Source organism: Pleurodeles waltl, chromosome 11 (assembly GCF_031143425.1).
Source record: "Pleurodeles waltl isolate 20211129_DDA chromosome 11, aPleWal1.hap1.20221129, whole genome shotgun sequence".
Lineage (NCBI taxonomy): Eukaryota > Metazoa > Chordata > Amphibia > Caudata > Salamandridae > Pleurodeles > Pleurodeles waltl.
The window spans coordinates 234852661-234879492 of NC_090450.1; the positions used below are offsets into that span (position 1 = coordinate 234852661).

The following is a 26832-nucleotide window of genomic DNA, read 5'->3' on the forward strand; positions in this document are numbered from 1 at the left end:
TTCGTAAGCATTTCATATTAATATAGATTATATAAGCTACGCTCTCTCACTCTCTATCTGCTACTGGTGTAAAATGTGCACGTCTCCTAAAGAGGATCTCATACTACCTTTTTCTGTACCGAGTTGGAAAATTGCTGCAAGAACTACTATGAGGCTATCTTACTATTTGGAAAGAATATAGGTTCTTGTATCAAATTGACATCTGCTATCTGATAGAGACTTCTAGCTGCAGATTCTTTACATGTGAATTCTACCCACGCATCTGACTGGATCCGGAAGATGTTTGTGAGCAGTACCCCTGCACACAGGTGGCATCGGTCGGCTCACTCTGGCATCGTCTACGCCAGACATGACGTTGGGAGTCCTGTATAGGCTCTACCCAGGAGTGCTGACGTCAGTTATTTTTCTTTCCGTGCCAGACAGTGCTGATCTGACGAGAGCTACCCCTCAGTCGTCTGACTGGTCTTTTGTTCGACTTTTATATAGCTTTTTTGACAAGTTTTCTCCTGGTGCATCGAAGGATGTCTTCTAGGAAGATAGATTTCGAGCCCTACGGATTCTGTCTTCATGTGATGATCTAGACCGATCTGCACCTTGTGTGTTTGGAACTCGACTACGATCCCAAGTTATGCTCAAAGTGCCAGGCCATGCATCCAAGGCTTTGAGGGAGGGGTCGCTAAAGCTGATGGTGGCTTTGCACAGAACTCTGAACATATTGAAATCTTGTTGGAGCGGAAGGTCCTGGGACTGGATGCAGAGTCCAAAGTTGTCATCGTCACATTTGAAGTCCCGGAGGATCAGTAAGTCGAGGCACAAGAAGAAAACCAAGAAGTAGAAGCACTCTTTAACTTCTCCTCATCTGTTGACCAACGCAACAAGGGTGTGTCGACATTCTAGGGCTCGTTCTACAGAACCTGCTCCAATTCTGCATCTCCCTGAAGTTCCAGAAGCTGGAGCGACCCCTGCTCAAATTAAAGAATTCTATGAGGTCATGCACCTAATTTTTGGGCGGTCCAACCTTGTATTGAGCGCCTTTGGGCCTTGTGAGGTCAGAGGGGCCCCTTTGGGTTCTGCGCTGGCAGCTCTGGCCCTGCTCCCAAATGTCTGTCAGGGATGCACTCCTAGATCCAGAAAAGTTGTACCACCTCAATCTTCCCCACCGCTGTTGCTGATGCTCCCATTAGCGCCATCCCAATTGTAATCCCCAACTCTGCCACGGAGCCAGATGGGTGTCATCCGACACAGATCCTGACGTCTACAGGAGCTTTGTCCTATCGCTCGGATCCTGAGCCCTATTTCTTTGGGCTAGGCCGCAGGGAAGAAAGGAGGGGATCGCTGGGCCCTTTAGAATACCAGCTTTACGAAAGTGAAATGGACTGGTGTGAGGACTTGGGTGAAACCAGCGGACTGGACACATCTCCAGATATTGGCATGCTTTCTCATCCTGCCATGGCTACAGAGGAGGGAGCTTCTTATGCAATGGTGGTTATGAGGGTGGCTGAGGTCCTGGACGTTCAACTACCCTTGGTGGCCATCAAGACTCATCTCTTGACAGAAGTGCTCAACCAGGAGCATCCACCTCAGAACCCCTGCTTCCATTCAGTGATGCCCTCACTGTCCAGGATATTCAGGCTATGATACGGATGTTTCAGCCTCCATCCTGGATTTCGATGAGAATGACTGTGAGGCTGCTGGGCCTCATGGCCTACTGCATTCTGCTGGTGACACATGCCAGGAGGCATATGTAGACTCTGCAGGGGGACCTGAAGTACCAGTGGGTGCGGCATCAGTGGAATCACTCTGACATGGTCCAGATGTCAGAGGAAACTGCGAAAGATCTTCATTGATGATTAACGAACCACGATTTGGCCAGGGGAAGATCCCTCTCCCTTCCCCACCAGATATGACAGTAGTGACAGATGTGCCACTCCTGTAATGGGGCGGCCAGCTTGGAGAGGTGGAGACCAGAGGAATGTGGTCTCCAGCTGACATGGGACTCCGCATCACTATGCTGGAGATCTGTGCGATCCCGCTGGCATTGAAAGCCTTTCTTCCCTCTATTGAGGGAAAGATAGTGCAGGTGTTCATGGGCAACACCATCGCTGTGTAGTAATGCAACAAGCAGAGTGGGGTCATGGACCCTTTGTCAGGAGGCTCTACGCCTGTGGACATGGCTGGAGCTTTAACATCTGGCTGGCTTTCTGAACACCAGAGCAGACAAAATCAGACTCAAAAATGTTTAGCAGATCACAAATGGCGTTTCCATCTGGAGTTGGCACAAGGTCTCTTTCAGCAGCAGGGAGAGCCTTGGTTAGTCCTGTTTGCATTTGCCGAGAACACAGGTTGGAGTTTCCAAGGTGGCAATTGCTTGGAGACGCTTTTCGCCTCAAGTGGAATTTAGGCCTCCTGTATGCCTTACCACACACTCCACTCCTACTCAGAGTTCTGAAGAAGATCAGGAACCACCGGGCCCAAGTGATCCTTGTGGCTCTGGACTAGTCATGGTATGCTGAACTTATGAGCATCTCCATTGGTCCTTCGCTAAGACTGCCCCTTCGAGAGGATCTTATGTTGCAGGCACAGGGGAGCGTTCTTCACTCGAACCTGTCGACTCTCCGTCTTCATGCGTGGAGATTGAGCGGCAGTTGTCAGCTTTTGACCTTTGTCCTGAAGTCCGTAATGTCATGTTGGCAGCCAGGCGACCCTCCACCAAAACATTATACGCCAGTTGTTGGAAGAAATTTGTGGCATGGTGCGCAGACAAGTTTGTTGAACCCCTTTCTGCCCCTCTCTGAGGTCCTATTCTTCATTCTTTCCCTTACCCAGCAGGTTCTGCTTTGGGCACTCTTAAGGGGTATTTTTCTGTTATTTCTGCTTTTCTGTGGTTGCCTGGCTAACCTTTTTTTTTAAGTCTCCTATTGTACGTAGGTTCCTTAAAGGTCTTACACATCTCTTTTCTCCATCCCCATTCATTTTGCTTCAATATGACCTGATTTTGATTCTGACATTTTGAATTGCGCTCCTTTCGAGCCCCTCCACAATTGTATTGTCAGGCTTCCCACAATGAAAACAGCCTTCCTTGTGGCGATTAGATCTGCCCGCAGATTGAGCGAGCTGCAGTCTTGTCATCTAAGCCGCCCTACTTTGTCTATCCTGACAAAGTGGTGCTTCGCACTAGTGCCTCTTTTCTACCAAAGGTGGTCCCGCCTTTTCATGTAGGCCAGTGGATAACCTTGCCTAATTTTTACGCACCCTCACATCCTTCTAAGGAAGAACAGAGAGAATATCGCCTGGACCCAAGAAGAGCTTTGGCGTTCTACCTTGATCATACAATAAAGTTCTTGGTGGATGACTGGCTCTTTGTAAGAGAATCTGGATACGAAGAAAGGTTGGGCAGTGCAGAAGCGGGCCATCACCAAATGGGTTGTGCTCTGCTTTAAAATCTTCTACGCACTGGTCAAAAAGCTACCCGAGGGTTTGAACACATATTCTTCCTGCGCTAAGGTTGCGACCACTGCGTTCTCACGCGGAGTTCTAGACATCCGTTGGGCAGCAACATGGGAATCACTGATCACATTTACCAAACACTACTGCTTGGACAGTCCGGTCCGTAAGGACGGGCAGTTTGCCTGTTCGGTCCTGCAGAACATTCTTGTATGCAACTGGTTTGCAGACCTACCTCTGAGGATGGTATTGCTTTGGTAGCCATTCAAAGGTAAAGAATCTCTGCAGCTAGACGTTTCTGTCAGATGAACAAGTTACTTACCTTCGGTAACTCCTTATCTGGCAGAGACTATACCTACCTGTAGATTCCTTACTGACCACCCATCCTCCTGGCTGTGCGAACTGATTTCTAGTGAGCAGGGACTCCTCTTTCAGGGCCTTTTTTTTTGACACACCAGTAGTCACTGTTCTTCAACGCTCTGCACTTCTGGTGTGGAAAGTCATAAAAAGAAACTGATATCTGTGTGGCACTTATATAGGACCCATTGACGTCCTTTACACGCCGACGTGGAGCCGATCGACACTACCTAACGGCGCGCAGGGGGACTGCTCACGAAATCTTTCGGATCCAGCCTGAAGCGTGGTGAGAATTCAAAAGTAAGGACTATGCAGCTAGATATAGGGGGTCATTCTGACCCCGGCCGGCGGCGGAAGCCGCCGGCCTGGTGGGGACCGCCAGAATACCGCTGCGCAGTCAAAAGACCGCCGCGGGTATTCTGGGTTTCCCGCTGGGCTGGCGGGCGACCGCCAGAAGGCCACCCGCCAGCCCAGCGGGAAACACCCTTCCATGAGGATGCCAGCTCCGAATGGAGCCGGCGGAGTGGAAGGGGTGCGACGGGTGCAGTAACAGGATGGCGGTATGGGGGTCGGAATCCCCATGGCGGCGCAGCAAGCTGCGCCGCCATGGAGGATTCCCCAGGGCAGCGGGAAACCGGTGGTACACCGCCGGTTTTCCGTTTCTGACCGCGGCTGTACCGCCGCGGTAAGAATGCCCATGGGAGCACCGCCAGCCTGTTGGCGGTGCTCCCGCGGTCGTTGGCCCTGGCGGATTTTACCGCCAGGGTCAGAATGACCCCCATAGTCTCTACCAGATAAGACGTTATAGAAGGTAACTTGCTCTCTATGTGTCTTATTGCCTATTCTCTTGCTTGTGCTGTTGAGGCCTGTTACAAACACCCAGGCACATAGGAGAACCAGACCTGTCTGAGATGGATCAGTTGTCAAACTTGGGAGAAAGCAGCAAATTTAATGAGAAAGGACTAGGTGAAGATAGGGGCCAGCAGGATGAAGAGTGGGAGTGTTACAAAGTGACAAGTGACAAATCACCTATGCGGTGCGATTCGGCCCAGAGGCACACTGTATGTATATCAACAAATTACTAGCTTGCGTACATGTTTCAAATGTGTAAAAGCTAGTTATGATAAAATTCAGTAAAACTGTGATTAAAATGCAGAACATTCATATTGTAGGAAGCTGGGTTCTGGTTGTAGACCCCCCACAACACACCTGCCTGCCTGCCAAGGTTGGGTCACCTAGACCTTGCTGGGCCCCACAATTCCTGCAAACTCCACACAGCGTGTGTTGCATTCGCCCTGGCTTGTTAGTGGTCCTGCTGACCACCTCTGCAATCTGACGACCTGGTACAGCTTGTGGATGACTCCTAGGATCCTCCTGCATTGCCTGGACTCCTCAGCTGCACTTCTTTGCCCACCTTCCTTCAGGAAGCATCACCAAGAAGGGTGGGCATTGCCGTCCTGCACTGCCTGGGCACCACTGGGTGGTGTGGACTCTGTCCCCTTTCTCCTTAGGTCTTTTTCCTCTGTAATAAATGCCTGGGTTCCATCGACCTGGTCTGCGGGTCACAACAATAGCTGGACAACAGAGGTCCCCATTGACTTCAGTGGGAAGTTCTGACACGACTTCACCCCTATGTACCTGAGGTCCCAGGTATAGGTACTCCACTGTTCCGGGTATCCATGTGTAGGGGCACTATCCAACCTCCCTTGTCCCAACGGATTTCCTTGGGGTCCACTGGGAAGGCTCCTAATACGTGAAACCTTCAACCACAGCTTCTTAATGTTATCCTGTTGACACTGACCCGAGATTTCTACTCTGCACACGGGTACCTGGAGAATTCTACCTACTTACCTTTGAAGTGTTAATACTTCCTCAGTCCTAAGGGTCCTTGGGTGGTAGTGTGGGTTGGGTGTGGTTTTCACATTCCATTTTTTAGTATATGGTTTGCCCTAGTTCCTCCCCTCCAATAGGGGCCCATGTTATTTTATGCCTTTACTTACTTGTTGATAGGTTTATTTTTGTATGACCATATCTCCAGTTAGGAGATATAACAAAGTTAATTCTAGAGTGTGTGTTATAATAAATATTACATAATTTTTCTAACACCTTTGTAGTTCTTTCCTGTGTGTACCACACTGACTGACCTGTGTGGTATTCACAGCAGCTTTACACCATCCTGGATGAGCCTTACCAGCTCTCCACCGTTACCACTATGAGAGCTCTAGTTATCTAGAGCCACCTACCCTATCACTAAGGGGTGCCTGGACTCAGCACAGGGTGCCTCACCTTTAGGTGTACACCATATACTGAGCCAGCCTCCAACACATATCTCTACAAAGAACAGTATGCAGCAAGAGTTCACCTTTTTTCCTCTGAAAAAGGCAAGAGATGAAGCGAAAAACCATTCCAGCAGCTGCAAATATCAGGAACTAAATGGAATTATTAAGCTGACCAGGGTCTCGTCAACATGCACTCAATCCATAGCTGGTCCACCTATACAGGTTTCCTTTCTTTTCATTTTGTAATGAGTTATGTATGATGCTGGGGAGAGGTTGAATCCTAATAATTAGTTTACTGTAATGCAGTCTACTCAGAAATGCAGAAAAGAGCGATTAACAAACTTTCTAGATGGAACTAAAGAGGGACCGCACTACCTCTTAAACTCCATGGGTTCCCCACCCGTAAGAGAATTAACATCCAGGTCAAAGTGATAAACTAAGCTGTCACTCTCGTTCATGATACACCGACTTAACCAATGCCAGCAGTGCAAGAATGGCATCCAAATGGCTTCCGTGAAGTAAAAACTCCAGCCATCAAGTGGAGGTGAAAGAGAGGATGGACATTTTTCTACGAAAGTGCAGTCCTTTGGAAAATTTTCACCCAGACCTTCCAAGCGTCCCCGTTTCGCTGTAATTAAAAAAAAATAGGAAACAAGCATTTGCAATGTATTGTGTCTCACATTTGCTCGAATTAGACCAATTGGCGCTATAAATTCCTAACTGGACTTTTCTTTCCACATAAATTGAAATAGAAAAGTAAAATAGTTGACATAAGCGAGACGATTCAAGGTGCCATGGCCGCCATGAGCGCAAAGAAGAAACATAAAAAGAAAAAAAGGTTTGCTCGCAGTGAAATGAATCAGCAATTGTGCAGTTATCCATGTAACAGGGGCAGTCTGCAATGCGGTAACAGAAACGCCCAAAGGAGGGACAAACATAAAGCATGACCAATGATAAAGGATTTTTGAAAAGCACGCCCACGAACGAGTGAAAGTGATGGGTGTGCGGTGGGTGTGGTTAAAAGCCCCCAATACTCACAACACGTCAAATCGCTTGTGCGCTTGACCTGAAAAGGCTTTAACGGCTTCCAGGTGTGTTTCCCAATCCTCATTTAATATTATTCTCCCTCATGTGGTAACTTTTATGTCTTTGCCCTTCATCTGTTCATATCACATCCCCTCTACACCTTACTTTCAACCTATTCCTCATGGTTGTAGTTGTCTATGCTGCACATGTTCATAGGCGATAATTGGGGGATTCCGTGTTTAAAAATAAATAAATCAATCAATCAATAAAAGCATTGTCAAAGCCATTAGGTAAGGCCTTAGCTTAGGAAGCCTGCAATTTTTTGGATATTATTTATTTCTACTATTTGTGTATTTATTTATGTATAGCAAATACGTGCAACAGCAATTAAAAGTGTAAATATAAGAAAAATAATCATAAGTACGTAATTTAAATTGAAATATAAAAAAATCCAAAGATAGTTTGCATATGTTTGCAAACAAGAGTACGTGTAGTACATGCCCATTGCAACATTATTTTAAAACACGAAATGAAATCAATGATTTCCCTACGAGCCCCGACACTAAAAGTGAACGTTCCTGGCGGCTGTGTACATGTGAAAAATCAAAATGCTGATATTCGGTGTGGGTTTGGAACACTCCAGGCTGGCAAAACAGCCAATGCTTTCTACGTCAGCTCTAAAAAATGTCCCCTAGTGTTTACTATTTAAAAACTGCATACGTAAAAGGATATACCTATTCATTTAAGTCAGAGAAGACCGATAGAACAAAAAAAAAATTCATTCAGATTAAAATTTCTGGTGCAACACGTTTATTGAAAGACCTGGATATTCTTTAGGTCTGCCATCTTACATTGACACCCTTGGGTACTCAAATTGTCTGGGAATGTATCACAATTTTAATGATTAACAGATTGCATGAAGGGTCTGTCCCTTTGTAAAATGTAGGCATAGCCTCTTTAGGTTGTAAGGCTTGCTGTATTTTGCATGCTTGAAACGGTTGGAAGGTAGCAAGTCATTCAGACTTATATATGACTGTATTACAGTTCACAAACTTTGTAGATCAGAGATGCAAAGCAGCCATTAAACTGTAAATCAAAATTAGCAGTGTACCAGTGTCCGCTATCTTTGGAGTGCACTCTGCTGCTGTACACACTCCTAAAAATGGCGACCTACATAGGAATTAGGTACATTACTTAATGACATATAATGAATATAGCGCATCTTTCTGATATTTTCTGGATAAATGCGAAAGTTGTTGAAAAAGTGAAAATGTGAATTCACAAATCGGTTAATTTAGCAGTGGGTAGCCTCTAATGCATAAGCTTGCTCCAGGGAGAGTCGAAATAACAATCACAAGAGAGTGTAGTCCCAACCCTTCAGTCAAGCTGTTTTGGTACTTGTTGAAATATTAAATGTCCATTCTTTTATTACTTTTGAAATGTGTTAATTTAGTAAACCAGTTTTCCAAATGCCACCTTCGGGATACAACAGCCCCCTCCTTGTTTATGCACACCCCAAGCACAGAAAGTAATTGTAGAAACCAAGCAGGTTACCTCGGGCACTGCATGGCATCAATTACAACAGGCATGCATTGAAGAGTAAAGTGGTATTATTTACGAAGGCTCCGCCGATTGCCCCCACAGACCCAGGGTAACAGTAGAGGACATTTCCCTAGATGTCTTGTCGTTTCACTGCATTTAAGATCTTTGGAAGTCTTTTCCCTAAGAATTTCCCTCGAGCCACTTGTGCTCACTCCATATTTAATGATCTATTTTCACCAGTGCCGCCCTCTTTTTGCTCCGGCATTTACTCCTTCCTCTCTTCTGACTCAGTCATCCTTTTGCAGCCGTGCTGCCTGTAATTCTTTCACTACTTGACCCACTATGTTTATTACTTCTCTCGCTTTCAGCAAATCCTGCCTTTTTACTCATTTGTTAGTAACCACTTGCAACCTGGTGCTCTAAGCTCCTGTGTATGTTGTGAAATCCAAAAGGACAAGTTACAGAATGCAGAATATGACAAACAGTGTAATAGCCAGCACAGACCACCTGTCCTGGTTGGTGCTTGACCTAGCCCTGCCACCTCCTACCCCCCCTCGTTGGACTGCTCCACTTAGCCTGCTGCGTGAACGGCACAGCCAAGACGCTTTCAGGTACGAAGGTAAGGTTGGGACTCTGGTGCTTTTGATGCTAACTTGTGCAAACGGGAGGGCGCAGCTGGTAGCCTCTTGATAGGTTATTTGCTTCAGCTTGCTTACAGTTGTGTATGGGGCAGTCAGAGCTGGGCCGAGGTAGCACTGCAGATGGTCAGGCCTAGGTCTATGCCATGGACAGGAAGCCTGACAGTCCCTGGCGACCATTAAGAGGGAGTGCCTGCTGGCCTGCCTGGCCCACTCCAGCTGATGATTCCAGCCAGGCAGTGGGAGTCCGGGCAGTGCTGTAGCTCCCTGCTTGTGGCTATATCACGTGTGGGTCTGCGCTGCAGTGCATGGCGAGCCTCGCATGTGGCATTGCCAGTGTCTTTGCCGTACCAACAGTAGTAAGCGTGTCTCATTTTTGTGCGATGCAGTCAGTTTGAGCGAGGCAGACATTTATTACATTCTCTGACCGGCCCCCTCTGTGCACTGTTGTCACTGCCGATTTCTAACAGCAGAAGCCCTGGCTCTCTTGAAGGAGTCTCGGCGCCGAGCACTGGCACGCGTGTAGCACGGGTTGAGACGGTGAATCTTTGTCCTGACAGGAGTCAAACGCCTGTGGGGAAAAATATGCATTTTGCAGGGAATGCAACAGTTATGTCAGTAAGAAAATTGAGAGAATATTTGAAATCGTTGTTGTCACTAGGGGGTGGATGGTTTGTCAGTGTAGGTCTTGGGTACTACTCATTCTTGGCTCAGACCGAAAGACTTCTCATGTTGAAGGTTCGGTCGACTGTACCGACAGCTTGCGAATGTGGTCGTTTTATCTTTGTTTTCAAATGGGCAATAGGCAAATGCAGTTTTCCCCAGTGACTGACTTCATGATTTTTAAACGATATTTCTTTCTGGTTTTAGGTACTAAATGTGCACGCTGGTTTCAAGTATTCTTCCGTGGATTTGTTATTGAGACTTCCAATGTATTTGAAATGCTGTATTATTGATACTATTGGCCGTATTTCTGTGTTCTTTGAAAGACCAGTTAGCCATTGAAAATCATTAAGTCAAATAAGCTGTGTGGTTTGATAATGTGTCTGCTGACTCCCAGATACAACCATTTGTCCACGTTGAAAGAGCAATACATGATGACATTGGGGAGAAAACAGTGTTGCTTTAAGGTTATTAGCATTATTTTTATTGTGTTCATGTTTCAGTGACCAGTCTTACGTCCTTGGATTTATTGCGCCTAACCAGAAGGAGCTCCTAAAATTGGCCGAAAAGAATGGCATTCGAGGGACATTTGAAGACATCTGTAACAATCCCAAAATGGAGACGGTTGTACTAAAAATTATATCTGACGGTGCCAAAGCAGGTGAGTTTTTTTTGTTGTTGTATTTTTTTGTTCCTTTGCCATTTTATTTGGTATAGTGAAGGAAATCTGTTTGCCTTACCTACGTTGTACAGAAAGTGAGTCTTGTTTTTTAACAAAATGTCCTACTTATACCGAAAAGACATTTTACCAAACATTTCTATCAATTTATTCACAAAATTGAATCTTCGGATTGAGACATGTTTGCAATATTTTTTAAATACAATGTTAGCGAGATTTAGGTTACAATTCATATCCAGTTCAATAAACAAATTGCAAGCTTTAATGAAGTTCAGAAATGTAATCCCAATCAGCGAGCCATATGCACAGTAACAAAGTGGCAAGCCTGTGGGAGAGTTCTCTGTACAAAATCACATGTTCATTTCTTAATTGACCCGAAAAGATCTTCCCAGCGTTCAAGCTGCTTTAGCTTGGATACCGAAGGCTCAGGAGTACTGCCACCTGCCTGTATTTTTAAGTCTATGGTGGTGTCTTGCTCCTAGTCACTTAATGGGATGCCCTTCCCACCTCCCTTGGCCGCACATTGCAGTGCTCATTGACCCCTCATTGTTTGGGACGGAGCACCTTCCTGGGAACTCTCAAACAGTGCTTTGCAGGAGAAGTCAGACGTGTCACTGTACATAAAAAATTTTGGAACTGAAATTGTTAGCTTTGATCTAGAAAATGCTCTTGTCAGTGCAGAGATCCGTGGTGGTCTACACAGAACTATGGCTCTTTACTTCACCAGAAAACGAAAGGGAACCACTTCCCTTTGCTCGTACGGCTGGCTACAGCACCCTGGTAATTGGCACTGCAACAAAGCATATTCCTGCCAGTCTTTTATGTGGTTAGGGATCACACCACCACTGCGGACAGGCTGGTTAGCACCTCTACTCTTCACTTCAGGAATTCCTTGCCAACACCCCCCCCCCCCCCCCCCCCCCCCCCCCCGACACCCCACCAAAAAAAAAAGGCTGGGGTAGGAGAAACATTGAATATTTTATGGGCTTCCACAGCACCAAGCAAGTTTGATATCTTTGTTGGATGAACAGAGAGGGGGGCGTTGTATCTCTAAGGACAACATGAGGCTAGATTGAACAAAGATTCTGGATCTGAATCACCTATAACAGTGGCTTTTAACCGGGGCCCGTGATACTTACTCAGGAGGTCGCTGATAGCTTATAAAATACATTCTAATAGATTAATAAACTATGTTCTTAAAAAACAATATTGAAATTTGGCATTTCAAATTGGACGCTAAAAAGTGAGTTGATTCGTGGAAGCAGTGCAGGTATACCTACCACATGAAATCTAGTAGGAATGCTTGTGGGGTCTCTTTTGAAGCAGTGGTATGAGCCAACAGAAAAAGAGCTTGCATTTGGGCATAAAGGAGTAATTTACTAGCATAACACCTTTTTTTTTTTTTTTTTTTTTTAAATAAGTCGATTTTGAAAAGCCCCAACCTTCCCATCAAATTAAAATGTTTGCATTTTTGTTTGTTTGTGAACTAAAGAAAAGATTTCATATTTTGTAGACTGGGTTGATGAATACTTGTTTCTGTATTTTTATGTACTGTTTGAGGTGTGTAGAAAGTCGTAAAAACGTTCATGCCGCACTCCCAGGCTTCCAGTAAGTGATTCGCCTGTAGCCTACAGAAGTCTAAAGATTAAGAACCGCTGATCTAGAAAATCATTAAAAGTTTGAGGCATACAATTTGCTCTTTAAGTATTTGTCAAATGGTTAGCACTAGTCATTTGTTTATTCTTACTAGACAACTAGATGGTGAACTGGAGTTCTTCTAAGGGCGCCATAGTACAAACAAAAGGAAATGAAGTTATTTCATATTTGGTTTACAAGGAACTAGTCAACATAAAGTTTCAACTTTCAGTGCAACAGAAGGAATGTGTAGGTAAAGGTAGACACTAAGTGAATTATATCTCCCAGCTAGGTAGAAGGTAGCTGTGTTTATTTGGCTATTCCATGCACTTGACTGGACCCGGAAACATTTCTCTTCTTGAGAATAGTACTATTTTTTCCAAGTGTTTTGATGCAGGTCCACAACATTCTAACTCAGATTTTCTAGGAAAATGTATTTATGGCAGGGCGTTAGGGATTATGCCCCTTACTAAAAAGTTGTGGTTTAAACCCTACAGCAGGTGTTAAAGGCAGATGTCTATCATGGACCCACAAGACAACTTACCTGGCTCCAGACATGTCTTCAAATGGTGACCTGTGTCAGAGAACGCATCCCAAAGCCATTATGGAGGTGGAAGCCAAGCTTGTTATGGCTTGTACCAAAGACGTTTACTGGAGAAGACGACCAGATCACAAACCAGGAATCATTCTGCTTCGCATTCCCCTTCTTCCTTAAAGTCCTTTTGGGAAAAGAGTTAAAAACATAGAGAAGCGTAGACCATCTTTAGTGGTTGTTCATGCTTAAAAGAGAAGCTTCACACACACACACCTCAAAAAATCTGTCAGAGCTTCCTATAATTTAAAGCTTGAACTTGTAGACATCAAACCTACAAAGGGGGGTTCCTTTGATGCCTCTTGCCCTGGCACCACTCTTCTCGATGCCTTTTGATGCACCAGCGCAGAACTTCTGGGAGTTTATGTTGCTGAATAAAAACACCTTTCCCGTTAGTAGGCACAGCATTTAAAACACAGGATGAGTTCTTAATATCAGTATTGGGAAACAATGCTTGATACTTTCAGGACAGATTTTGATACGTGAGTGGGGTGTTTAGGACACAGATGACAGTGATTCAGTAGTTCTATTTCACCTACCGGCTCCGTAGACTTAAAAGGCCTACAAACTGCTAGTGGTCTGGACATCTCCAGACATAGATAATAATCCCACTTGAGGTGCTGCTCCACCAGAAATTGCTTCTTTTAATTCGGTCCTATCTTTTAAGGCCAGTCTGTGTTTTTACAGGTCTGTAGTCATGGCCAGGCAAGAGGTCAGCGAGGCCTACCTGGTCGGTTCTTTGAAGACACCTACCTGTGCCCCATCCGCACCTAGAAGAGTCACCGTTATGCCCCAGAACATTTAGCTGGTCAACCATATGCAAGGCGAGAGGGCCTAAGGGGACAGCTGATCGACACTAGCATCCCTAAAAAAGTCTGGAGAAGACATATAACTTTCCCTTCCTTTGGTTGACTATAGGCCTAACATCTTGACAGAAGTTCCGAGAGCCAGTACTTTTTACAGTGAGGCACTTTTAGAGGCAGTTAAGGATGAAGTGGCAGAACCAACTTTAGCCTCAGCATTCATCCATACAGTGGCAAGGTGATAGACTGACCTTCGGGGATCCTTCTTTCCTCTTGGTTCATCGGTCGTCTAAAAGTCTAATGGTGCAGCCTTCTCCTTACACAAAACTCGACCCACGTTTAATTCTCACCTACTCTCCGCTTTCGGAATCAACAAAAATTAGAAGGGATGGGTAAAAAAGTATTTTCGACTGGCTTTTTTGCTCTGCACTAGTTTAACATGGCATGCCTGCTTCAAATGGTATGTCCATAGCCCTTGGGATATGGCGGCTTTGGTTGTTCCAAACTCGACTGAACATCTTTGTGATCACTTCGAGGTGGTCCTAGATGATTAGGAGGCTTCCAAGCATGTCATTAATGCTAGATTAGACACTTTTGTCTCTGGCCAGAGCCATGGGGGTCCTCTATAATGCTTCAGTATCATGCATGGCTGCACTCCTCAGGCTTTTTAGAGGATATGCAATATGCCCTAATCTGCATACTTTTTGATGGAGAATGCGTTTTTTGGTGACAAGGGCAATGCCTTTGTGGAAGGATTAAAGGTGGGTAAAGCCGTTGCCAGATCCCTAGTGTTGCAGGGATTTTCGTCTCTTTTGAAAATTCAAGGAACTTGCAAGAGGTCTACAAGGACAGCAACATCAGTGTGGGCAACTGCCTCGGAAGCAGTGAAACCACTTGGTCGGGCATTGCAGAGGTAGAGGAAAAGGTAAAGGATGCAAACTGCGTATTCTTCCTCTTCCCCAAAACTACCAAGAAAATCATAATAGTTTGACATGAAAGAAGTATGTTTTGCTGATAGGAGGATGGATGTCCTCTTTTCTACAGGCATGGAAAACCATCACTTCGGACCAATGTATTCAAAATGTTGTGGAAAAGAAGTACACCCTACTCTTGCAACAGTCCCCCTCCATTGCCCCCTATCCTCCAGAACTCCCTTCAGCTGGAGGGACCACCTGCACGTTCTGCAGCAGTGGCAGTTCTGATGGTGCCAAAGTTGGAAATTGGACAGGCTTCTGAACTTTTACCTGAGGAAGGAAATGCTGTCTCTGGCTCAGGTCCTTTTGGCACTAGAAGCAGAAGTTTGGGTAGTTCCACCGTATTTGCAGCACACTTATTTTCATATACCAATCCAGCAGTCATACAGGAGGTAACCGTGATCTGTGTCGAGGTCGGCACAGTACCATTGTGTGTGGGCCTCCCGTTGGGGGGTACAATGGCACCTCAAATCTGCACAGACATGGTGGTGGGGGGGGAGAGGGGGGAGGGGGGGATGGGTTGGTTATCTCCGGTGGTCCAGAATAGCTGTATTGCCGTACCTAGATGTCTGGCTACTCCATGCTGAGTCCCTGGAGATGGTGCTGCATCACTAGACAGTAACAGCATTCCTTCTGTACGACTTTTGGGGTTCTCAATCAATATAACCAAGTTTCACTTGCGCATCCTCTTGTTAGGGACAGTACTGGATACTACAAGTCTCTGAGCTTTCTCCCCTCCACAGTGAATCCAGGTCATCCAGGATTTGATCCTGTTACAGAATAGAGTTTATATTCCAGTCCTGATGGTCTTACCCCTATAGGTCCTTAGGCTTTCTGCAGCCTTCTAGTCACTCATGCATGTTGGCACATAAAGGCTCTCCAAAGATGCCTCCGCAGGTTGTGGTTCCAACATCAGGGAAGATCCATTATATTCCATAGTGATCTCCAAGGATGCTGCAGCAGAGTTAGGCTTGGTGGTTCACAGACTGACTCAAGAGGAGTACCTAGGTCTTCCCTGGTGGTCACCACTGTACTGACTGACACATCCATCTTTGAGTGGGATGTGCATCTTGAGAAGCTGGAATTAACAGGCCTCTGGTCTCCAGATGTGTTGGGAAAAAAAAAAAAACATTGACAAAGCCAAAAAGTAGATATTAATATTTGTCTGTTTTTTTTGTCTTGTTGAACAGCAGCGCAACTGCTGTGCAATAGGGTTGAAAGTTGAAGAAATAAAATAATAATAATTAAAAAAAATTATGAAGCGGCCAGCTTTCACCAACATTTTCAGCCATGCCACACAACAGCTGCTCTGCTGTACAATATGGCTAAAAGAAAGACACTTTGATAAATCCAAAAGATCCTGCATATGGGAGATCTATTGGCTTTGCCAATGGTTGTTTTTTCTTGTGTCTAACTTTTCAGAAAGTCTGCTAATCAAGTTGGAGCAATGAAAATGGCGTAATTATACCGCTGGCACAGATGCTTTGCCACATGCTGTCCAATTCAAGAAAATGCTTAGTTTTTAAGCTTTTTTTTTTTTTTAAACGAGACATTGTGCAGGAGGAATTCTGAACGGGCGTCCAGGTGTTTTTGTGTATTTGTATCTGTAACAGAAATGCTGATCAGAGATGTTCAGTTCTGGCTTTACGTTTCACATTTACTGCTTGAAAACAGATTATGGATAGGTTGGGTGTGATGTAGAAGAGCACATAACAGTGATGTGGGTAAGCTTTTCCCAAGTGATGTCTGTTGGGGAGCGGCTTTCTTGGTGCTATTTCCTTTAAAAAAAATAATAATAATAATAATTTTAAAACTCAATTGAGGGAGCACATTGCATGACGTAAATGAACCCAGCATTGTTTCCCCACCTTCTCTCAACTTGACTGCTACCTCGTAATCAGATTCCTGCAATTTTTTGTGAAAGGAGTGGATCCTATGTTAATTTTCAACCAAATAACTGTTATTAGAGCTGCGGTTAAGTAAAAAAACTAAAACAAAAAACAGTTAGCTTCCTGTCACAACACATCATTTGCAGTGAAGTGGTCTCCCCATAGGGTATTTTCCTCCTTTTTCTGCTGTGCCTAAGGATCCATCACCCTGATCTGTAGGGGAGTTCTTTCTGTGTGTCCCTCTGGGTTTCCTAAATGACCGCCACAGCCGTTGCATGAAAATGTGGGGTTAACTGCTTTTCCACACTGTCCCTGTTGTCAATTGCTATGGTCCCAATCTAGATGTTACCAACTTTTTTCTCTGTGATTTGGCCAGATAGTATCCGTAGGACCGTCGCTGCTGGTATGGGGCAGGGATTTCAATACTGCCCTGGTCGCTGACATAGATCGTTCACATAAACCACCCACTTACCGCAATAATGCATCCCACCACCTTCAAGCTATCATTCGTGACAATAACTTGCTTGATATTTGGAGGTTGCGCCATTCACATGCTCGGGAAGCTACAATTTATTTTGGAGTACACAAGTTGGTCCAGCTTGGACTACTGCCTGATCTCCTGGGTTGAGGGAGGTTGCCCACATGGCCCGTACCTATTTAGATCATTCACCAGTAATACTTGCACTATTTCTACCAACACACACACCTATGGGTGCCAACTGGCTCCTCTCTCTGGGCACACTCCTTGGCCCCCAATTTCAAGAAGTGCCGAGCCAGACTTTTTCAGATTTTTTTTTTTTTTTAAAGATACTGCCTCTTTGCCGTTGATTGGCACAGTGTGTGAAGCCTCCAAGATCACTATTCATGGCCTCTGCCTCGCCAAGTGTGGTGGTATATTTCGCTCCCTGCGAGATCAGTTGGCCCTCCTGGAGAGGGAACTCAAGAGCTTGGAGGTTCAGCTGACACAGTGCCGACCCTCTGCTAACCCAGCAATTAAAAACAGTGCTATTATAGTTTCACTACGTGGCCAATAGAGAACGCCTATTCTTGAGAAAATATGCTGCAGCTCATGCGTATAGAGGGTGAGCTCCCTGACCCTGGCGCGCATATGATTAGGCTCCCATTAGCTGCTAACGATATCTCGAATGTTTGGGATGTGCATGAGCACCTTCACATGGATACCTCTAATATTCTTCAGGTCTTTTATCCTGTTTCAAAACCCTCTTAACTTCACGACGGCGTGACCACATTGAGATGGACTCATTTGGAGGACGTGGCCCTGGGCTGGCTCAGTGATACACAGCACTGTTGCATTCACGGAAACAGTGCCCACTTTGTGCATTACTATTCGATCTCAAACTGAAGTTCGTGTTATCGTTGGTTTTAAAGATGGTATTCCGAGTGTGAAAACGCTTCACTAAAGATGGTAGATTAATTACGTGTATTCTTCCTTGAAGTTGCGTGTTTTCTTCATGCGTTATATTCCTTCATTGTCAGATGGTGTTATCCAATAAACAAATGCTTTAAGGCCCGATGCATTTTGGGGCAAAGCCCTTCTTCAGGGGATTCGTTAATCACAGTGGTTACTATTGCTGCTTTCTCTTCCCCCTGAGGCCGTCCCAGATTCAGAAGGCGGTACCGTAGTGCACATTGAACACTGGATTAATTTCATAGTACTACAAGCAGTGCATTGCCCAACACAGTTGCATATCAGTGATGCCCAGTGGCATTATCTGAGCAAGATTTAATTCTTGATATAGTCAGAGGTGATACAGCAGTTACTGTCTGGGAAGGCGCCGAGGCCAGATGGGCTACTAGTGGAATTTTACAAAACTTAAGTGAGTCTCTTGGCACCAGTGATACTATCTGTTTTTCAAGAAGCGAAAATCGAGGGGCAGCTCCCTGCTTCCATGCGTGAAGGCCTGATTATTATGCTACTTAAGCCCGGTAAACCTTCAGACTGATGCAAGCCTTATAGGCCCCTTTCCTTGATCTTTTGTGATGTTAAAATCTTGGCGAAGGTTCTCGCCAATTGACTGTCCCTTCTCATGACTTGCCTAGTGTGGCTGGATCTATCGGGTTTTGTCCCTGTATGCTCCACCTTCTATATTTTGCAGACAATATTTGTTGTATTGTACGAAGAAGAAAAACCACGGCACATCACAGATACGTAGAGATTTCAATTTATTCCTCTGTGGTGTCTCAGGAAGCACATCACCTCCAACTTGTGGAAGTATCAAGTTGTATTGTTAAGCTCCAATGGCCAATGATGTTTTCGAGGTAACATAGCATGAACTACAAAAAGTATCCGAAGACCATGATAAGTCTTAGTATAAAGCGGTGAATGTTTGATCAATCTGTTAACGGCATCGCATCTGAATTTTGTTGTATTGCAGGATGGAGACCCAGATTTGACTGCAGCAGCAGTTTTCCTAAACACGACTAAGGCCTTTGATTATGTGGAATGGGATTTCTTGATGGCTGTTTTACGTCAGATAGGGCTCCCTCTTAACTTTTTCTCATGGATAGCACTCCTCTATGCGCACTCTGTTGCCCGGGTGAGAGGCAGCAGCATGATCTCCTTCCCATTCGAAATCACCCAAGATACATACTAGTGGTGTCCGTCGTATCCATTACTTCTTGCCTCAGCAAACAAACCATTGGACACTATTTTTCACCAGCACTATAGAGATTAGGCCTGCAATACCATAATAGTCATCTCTTGATTTCCCTCTATGCGGGTGATATGACTGTCTTCATGGCCCGCATATGAGCCTCAATGATGTTCTGGGCAAGTTGTATACGATTCTGAGACCTATCGGGAGTCCAGATCAACTGGAAAAATCATACCTTTTTCACCACACACCGACCACCGTGCCATTCACTCCTGACTTTCCACTCCAGTGGTGACGGTCTGAACTCAAGTACTTGAGTATTATGATTTCTGTGATATGCTCTAATTATGGCACAACCCTTCCTGCGTGCACTGACTGCATCACTCATTGGATATCTCTCCCTCTATCCTACTCACAGGCCGTATCGCTATAATGAATTTTTTCCTTTTGCCTAAACTCCTCTCCTCATGAACATCCCCATACTAATAAATCATGTTTTTTTCGGGCACTAAAATCCAGTTGATTTTAACTGAGGGGGCGGGGGACAACCACACCACGCATACTTTGGGAAACTCTCAGCTTTCCCTTTTCTGCGGGGGAGTTTGAAGCCCCTGACATGCAGTTTTAATATTATTTGTGTGCTTAGGCCCATCAAGCTGTTCACTGGTATCAGCCCACTCGATACCTTCCTCATTTGGCGGTCAAGGAGGGGTTATATGGCTCCCCTGTTCTCCTTTCGGGGCATGGAGTCCGGTTCCGCCTCTAACGCTGTATCAATGGTGGCCTGCACATGGAATGCCTGGCGCGTCTATGTTGCAGAGTGGGTAAGGCACTCCTGTATTCCCTACTGATCCCACTTGCCTACCACGCTTTGCTGCCAGTCATTCACGAGTTTCTACGCCGGCAACACCTCAAACAGCGTGGCATCAAGGTCTGGAGCGACTTGTACCGTGACAATCTTTTAATGTCACGGACCGATTTTGTGGGTGAGAATTCAGCCTCTCCGCTGGAGATTATTGCATACATCCGCCTGAAACATAACATCCGGGCAATTATCCCAAACTTTCCTGCTGAGCCCCATTGTTAATACCCTTCATACCTTACTACAAGCCGCAAATACTGGTTTCTATATTGAATCGTTCTGCACAGGACAAATTCCCTGGCTATCGAGGCCGAAGGCATTCCCAGTGGCATTCTCAATGGGAGCAAGAGCTAGAGGATTCGCTCTCTGACGAACAGTGATAGTATTGTTGCGCACAGATGGGACAGATAACATCCAGTAGTAGGAGCTTTTTGTATGTGGGACTGGAATGAGGGAGGGGTTGTTCGCACTGTGTAGCTAGTGAATTTGTCATAGCTTTTGATGATCTTGTTTTACATCTAATGAAATTTAATACATACATTTTGACAAAATTGTGTGGCCCGGTGTAAAATCAAACCAATAGACCCACTTAACGCAAAGCTGTCCAAGTTTCTTGTTCATGTTGTCCGTAGCCCAGCAAGGCTTTGCTGTGGGCACTGTACCTGTTGGCTACTTTGACCTTTTTACATTTTCTGCACCAGCCTTTTTTTTAAAACATTTTTTATAAATCACCAGTTGTGATGTGTTTCGTAAAGGGCTACAACATTTGTTTCCTCTTCCATGTTAAAATATGCCCCAGTGAGACTTAAATTTGGGTTTGACCTTTGTTCTGTGTTCTCCCTCTCAACCTATACATAGCTGTCTTCTCAGGTTGCTCACTCCTAAGACAGTTGTTTCGGTTGTTGTAACATGGCATGGGAGCATGAGTAACCTTCAGGCCCTCTGCTAACCGACAGTACCTCCGTTTCTACCCAGATAGGCTGGTTGTTAGGACTCGTGCATCCTTTTACCAAAGGAGTTATTTTCTAAACTTCACCTCTTTAGGGCAAAGGAAACATTCCATTGGTTTGATCCAAAGAGGGCTTGCGGTTTCTGCATCAATCATAGCAAGTAACAGAGTGGATGATCACCTCCTTGCTGTGTTCACAGGAGCTAAGAAAGAAAAAGCGGTGCAGAAAACCACCATCTCTCTGGATTGTACTCTGCATTAAGATCTGCTACACATAAGCGAAGAAGCAGCCTCCTGAAGACTTGTGGACGCATTCTACCATAGCCAAGGCTGCTTCTACTGCAGTGGGACATGGAGTGTCTTTCCTGGATATTTGCCAGGCAGCTATGTGGGTGCCGTTCCATACAACCTGAAGTACTATTTTTTGGACTGAGAGGTCAGTCAAGTCGGGCACTTTACCATTTGTTTCTGCAGGACTTTTTGGTTTGAGTCTGTTCACGGACCCACTTCCTAGTAAGCACTCCTGTGGTATCTATTCTAAGGTGATGAATATGTTTAAAAGTCTCTTATCAGCAGAGCAGGTTACTTACCTTCGGTAACGCTCTTTGTGGTAGAGACTGTAACTGCACATTGCTTACGGACTCTCCCATTCTCCCTGTTCCTTGCACTGGGCGGCTTCTCCTAAAAGGATCCCATTCTAGGAATGTGCACATTGGTCACATAGAATTTTTTTTTTTTTTTTTACTCCACGTCTGCAGGTGCAGAATTGTCAAGAAAGCAATTGAGTCAGTATACATTTGCATAGGCCCACTCTTGTCACATCCATTGTGCATGCTGTCAATGCAGCATCATAGGCGTGACCTCTCGTCAAGCAAAGATATTGCTTCAAAGTTTTCTGGGTCCAGTTTCATGCCTGGGGAATATTCTAAGGTTAGAAATAATGTGGTTTGATAGTGTCTACCATAAAGAGTATGAAAAAAAATGTAACTTGTTTGTACATTTCACTGGTGCTGGCGCTAGAGTCATAACAGGAACACTTGAACAGACATCTACAGAATTCACTTTGAATGCTTATCGAACATTTTGTCACATTGCGATGTGCAGAGAATGAAATTTTGACGTATGAAAAATGCATGCCATTTTAGTGAAAGGAGCAACGTAGACTGCAGGGGGATGCAGTACCCAAGGGAGACAAAACACATGCACTCTCGAGTGGTTAATACAAAAGTGAAAAGCAATGGTGAATGTGGAACAAGCGGCAGCAACAGGAGAAGCAGCAAGAAGAAGAAAAAAAACTTGAGTAGAAAAGAAAGTGAAACCAGCAGCGCTAACCAATGAGAAGCAAGGAAATTAGAAAAACTATTAAACTAACAACAAGTAAGCATGATCTAAGAAAGCAGGGTAGGTAGGGATAAGATTGAATATATATGGCCCACTCGAAGGCTTTGGCCGAAATGCGTAGTCCAGTTCTCTTTGTGGCACCTCGCACTTTGCACTTTATAATTATGGAATAAAGAAAACCCTTTTAATAGTAAGTTTGTGTACCGGATTGTGCCGTTTTTCTGGATTTACCCAGCGGTGAAGGTTGTGTACTGGGGCAGAAGTCTTTGGAGATATATGATTTGGTTATCTTTATTGCACGTCCCATTTTTGTTAGAAAGCAACGATTGTCAAAACTGCTCACAAAGCTCATTTTCAAAACGGATGTTTCAAATGATCAGTGCATAACAGATTTTTTCCATGATTTTTTAAAACTGTGCTACTCTTAGGATATTGCTTTGCTTAACAGTTAAGAATTAAGAGCTTGTCTCAAAATATATTTAGGGGCCATCTGATGTAGAGAAAAATTCTTCACTCAGTCCAGCATATCCCCACTGTCATCATTCTAGAATGTTCATTTGTTTGGTGAACCCGTTTGAGTTTTGAAATCTAATGTGACATCATTCACCGAATGGGCTCTTTAAAATATAGGAAGCAGCTTATAGATGATGACATTCACTCCACATATGCGGCATTTTCTTTTAGATAAGAGGATGCAGAAGGGAAGATAGTCTTTTTAAGGTAAAAGGGCAAGTCCTGCAGTGGTTGGTGAGCATTGGTAAAGGGGAATTACATGTTATGGTACGTACAAAATAGTAATTTTGTCTTCTGAATGCTACAGTGTTTTCCTGGCATCTTATTTCCCCTGAGAGTGATTTCTACAAGAAGGGAGCAGCCTCAGATTTTTTTTTTTTTTGTTGCAGAATGTGGGTTTGAATCTTTCTGACTTCAGTCCAACATTAGTGTTTCTTGCCCTGAACTGCGCCCTCTGAGCAGCAGTGATTCTGGCAGATATTGGAAGGTCAAAATAAAAATTCTAACTCCCGTCTTTAAATATTTAGGAGAAGGGCATCTTTCCACAACATATTCGAAGAGGCTTGTTTACTGTCCTAATTTTAGTCCTGGAATGTTTTGGGGAAAGTCATAAATTCCTCAAGTCATTTTAGGAAGGGTTGAAAAGTAGAAATCTTGAATTTAAAAAAGTGTTTTCCCTGCTGACGCAGGGCAAAAAACTAGCTATTTTGAGCCTAATTCTTGCTTCAGGAGAATCAATACCTTGCCCTATACCGACCTTCCTAGAACTCTGCAACAGCATTGCCATTAAATATTGCTGTTTAATGGCAATGCTTTAGCAAAGAACTGGTGCCTTTGCCTAGGGATGAAAGAGCGTGTGGCCAAATAATTTATGTACAGTATAATTGTAGTGCTTTTCGACTTGGTCGCCAGTACGATCTTGAATAGTTGTGAATGACAATATTAATGCATCGTGTTTCTTTTTTTTTTATTTTTTATTTTTATAAAACAGTACATCGTTTGTATACAAATAAATAAAAATATCCTTACCAATAGTCTGTACCTACTGTAATTGTTGACTTTCTTGTTTAGCTTCCCTGGAGAAATTCGAAATCCCACTGAAAATACGCCTGTGCACTGAGGTATGGACACCTGAAACTGGTTTGGTAACAGACGCCTTTAAATTGAAACGCAAGGAACTTAAAACGCATTACCTGGCGGACATTGAGCGAATGTACGGAGGAAAATAACGGGATGCTTTCTGATGTCTGGATACCATTCTGCTGCCCCAAGCCAGAGCAACTAGGAAATACTTGAATTGAGTCTCAACACGAGACAGTAAAAGAAACCAATTCGAAGACCATTCCTCGCCTGACAGTGTTCTTCCCAGCAACACAGCCGCACCATCGTTCACTGATCCCATCAGTAAAATGTTAAGACGGCAAATTTGAGTCTGTCTCTGTTTTTTAGCAGAAGTTGCTGCGTCTCTAACCCTGCTAATTTCCCGAGCCTCAGCACTGGTGACCAGATGCTGATATGGAAACCAAGGTTTCTTTTTTTTTTGATCCCGATTTATACAGATTGTGCTATTGTTCTGTTTGTAAGTTTATAAGGGGCAGATGTATAGAGGGATCAGTAATATTACTGTACATATGAAACGGTGACTTTTGGGGAGACTTTTTTAACTTCTGATATTTAAAACGAGTGTCGATGTTGTGTATTCGTGTACATTGGAAACCTGTTTACAAATGAAACCTTTCTTAGGGCGTGATCTACGTTTCTTAATGCTGTATAGTCGCCTTGTGTTGATCGAAAAATCACCTAAATACATGGGAATGCCTTCTGCGACGCGTCCACCACCTTTGAAGATTCTGACAATTTTTTTTGTGGACGAGTTTTTTTTTTACCTTTTGTTGAGTGATTCTGGTGGTCGAGACATGGCAATAGAGAGAACTCATTCAATCTTTAGTGTTTGAAAATTCATTGCCCAGCAAACGGAGTTTGAATTGTTGAGGTGAAGAGTTGTGTGTGCCAGTTTCAGGGCCTTTTGCTGCAGATTGTTTGAGAGATTCCTGTAAGTAGAACTGGTGTTGGAACAATTACTAGTTCAGTCTGATACTGCAGAAACACAATGTAGTTTAAGGGGGAAAGAACGGACATGCACTACTGTAAACGGAAGCTTTTGGTACTTTTTTCATTCAGCTCGAACATGTAATTGATTCACTAGATTCTGCAGTAAGGGCCTGATTTAGATGTTGGTGGAGGGGAATACTCGTTTATGACGGAGTATTCCATACGCTAGCATCAAAATCAGGGCCCAAGTTACTGAAGTACTGGAAAGAAAATGGACCAGAAAAACTACATATGCATGCATTCAGATGTATATTATACTAAATCAGAAAAACAATTGTCCTTAAAACCTCAAACCACTTGATTCTAATTGTAGTGATCCATTTGACTCTTGAATCGTTTGATTATTACCTTATGTATTGAAGGGTTTTGTGCAATTTTGTCTTTAGTTTTTGTACATTTCTTGCAGAACCAGCAACGATCAACCAGTTTAAATGTATGAATTGCCATGCTTGGCACACGACGTCTCCCTAATAGATGTTACATTGAAGTGTGCCTAGTACCGAGGACTTGGCAAAGGAATGAACTGAAAGGATTAAAATGCACAAAAAAGAAATCACTGTGGCTTATAGCTGTTGTGTTTATTACCGTTTTTTTTTTTTTTAGAACTTCCCTTCTAGATAAAGGGTTCCAGAACTGCCTTTTCAAGATGTCTATATTGGGATAAATATATAACTAAAGGGTCCTGCCACATTTGTGTACTCCCTCCCCTTACTCAAGCCACATTTCACACTTCATATGGTTTCATTTCCGTAAACCGATAATAGCATTTTATTTTACAGGGTTTTTTCAGGCCTTATATTTGCGTTCATGCATGTTATGTGATCGCCATACTCTGCCACCCATTAGTTTTATACTTAAAATGTTTTTATATGTGCCAGTTTGTACTTATAGGCGCAAGTGATTTAGTTTTGCTTCAGGAGCCCAACTTCAGGGTATAGTGGCATTACACTACAGGTCTTTGTTGACAAACAAAACCTTGCATTCCCCATCCCCTCCCACCCTCCCTTCCTGGTCTCAATTATCCAGTCATATTCTGCAATAGCAGTGCAAGGACATTGTCACACTTTGCCAGAATCGTCTCAGCCGTATAAGAGCTATAGGAAATGTTACAATGCAGTGGTTTATTATGGGTGAGAGCAAAGCGCTCAGTCCATAAAGTAATCTCTCTTTGGGCTTCAAACCACGCCCAGGTCAGGTCAGTCTCTTTTATTGGTTCCTGGGCGTGCTCTTTAAAATCTGCTTGCTTTCATTTGTGAAAGGCATGCATACGTCATGCCTTTTCCGGTGTTTAGCCCGCCTACACAGCACCGGTAAACTACTAGAAACATACGAGGCTTGATGTTTTGAGCCTGGCTTCTGGACTACTTTATCTGTTAATTTTCAAGAAAGAAAAGTTAGGTTAGGAGTTTACAACGCAAATAGGTCCAACTCGAGCAAATGCGTGCTCCGTTTCATTGAAAATGCTTGTTTGTTGTTGCATACCGGAGGGGAGCAATCCTCTAGCCACAGTATAACTTGTTCATCATTGACTGTACTTGAGAAAAAGGTACACAATAACTCTCCAATTCCTACTCCAGCACCAATTTAGAACCGTCAGAATAATTTAATTTCTTCAAGGAATAAGGCTGTTACTCAGATTTTAGGCTTATTTCTGAAGATTCTCTTATCTAGTCTTCAATATGGAGAGTTCACACCCCTTAAAACAAAATGCATTTTTTTTTTCCTTTTCTATAATAACTGGTTCCCCATGAACAGCATTTCCTAATAAAGTAATGGTTCCCCAGGACTGTGTTTTAGGGCTGTGGACAGCAGAAACCTCAAGTCTCTCCAGTTTCATGTGGCTCAACCCTTGAAACGACTGTCTGTGACTCAAAAACTACCATTCCTGTGTTTTAAAAATTCAGCAACAAGCCTCTTGG

At 44.0% G+C, this 26832-nt stretch overlaps 1 protein-coding gene across 5 annotated transcripts in view; it reads left to right on the plus strand.

Moving 5' to 3' along the window:
* ACSL3 (acyl-CoA synthetase long chain family member 3) overlaps nucleotides 1-25466 on the plus strand; it is a 503023-nt gene extending 477557 nt beyond the window's left edge. For all 5 annotated transcript variants that reach the window (XM_069213474.1, XM_069213478.1, XM_069213477.1 and 2 more), the window contains exons 14-15: nucleotides 10453-10610; nucleotides 23873-25466. In XM_069213474.1, the coding sequence (XP_069069575.1) occupies nucleotides 10453-10610; nucleotides 23873-24030 (316 nt within the window). In that variant the 3' untranslated portion in view covers nucleotides 24031-25466. The remainder of the gene's footprint in view (nucleotides 1-10452; nucleotides 10611-23872) is intronic.
* Nucleotides 25467-26832: the final 1366 nt, after the last annotated feature.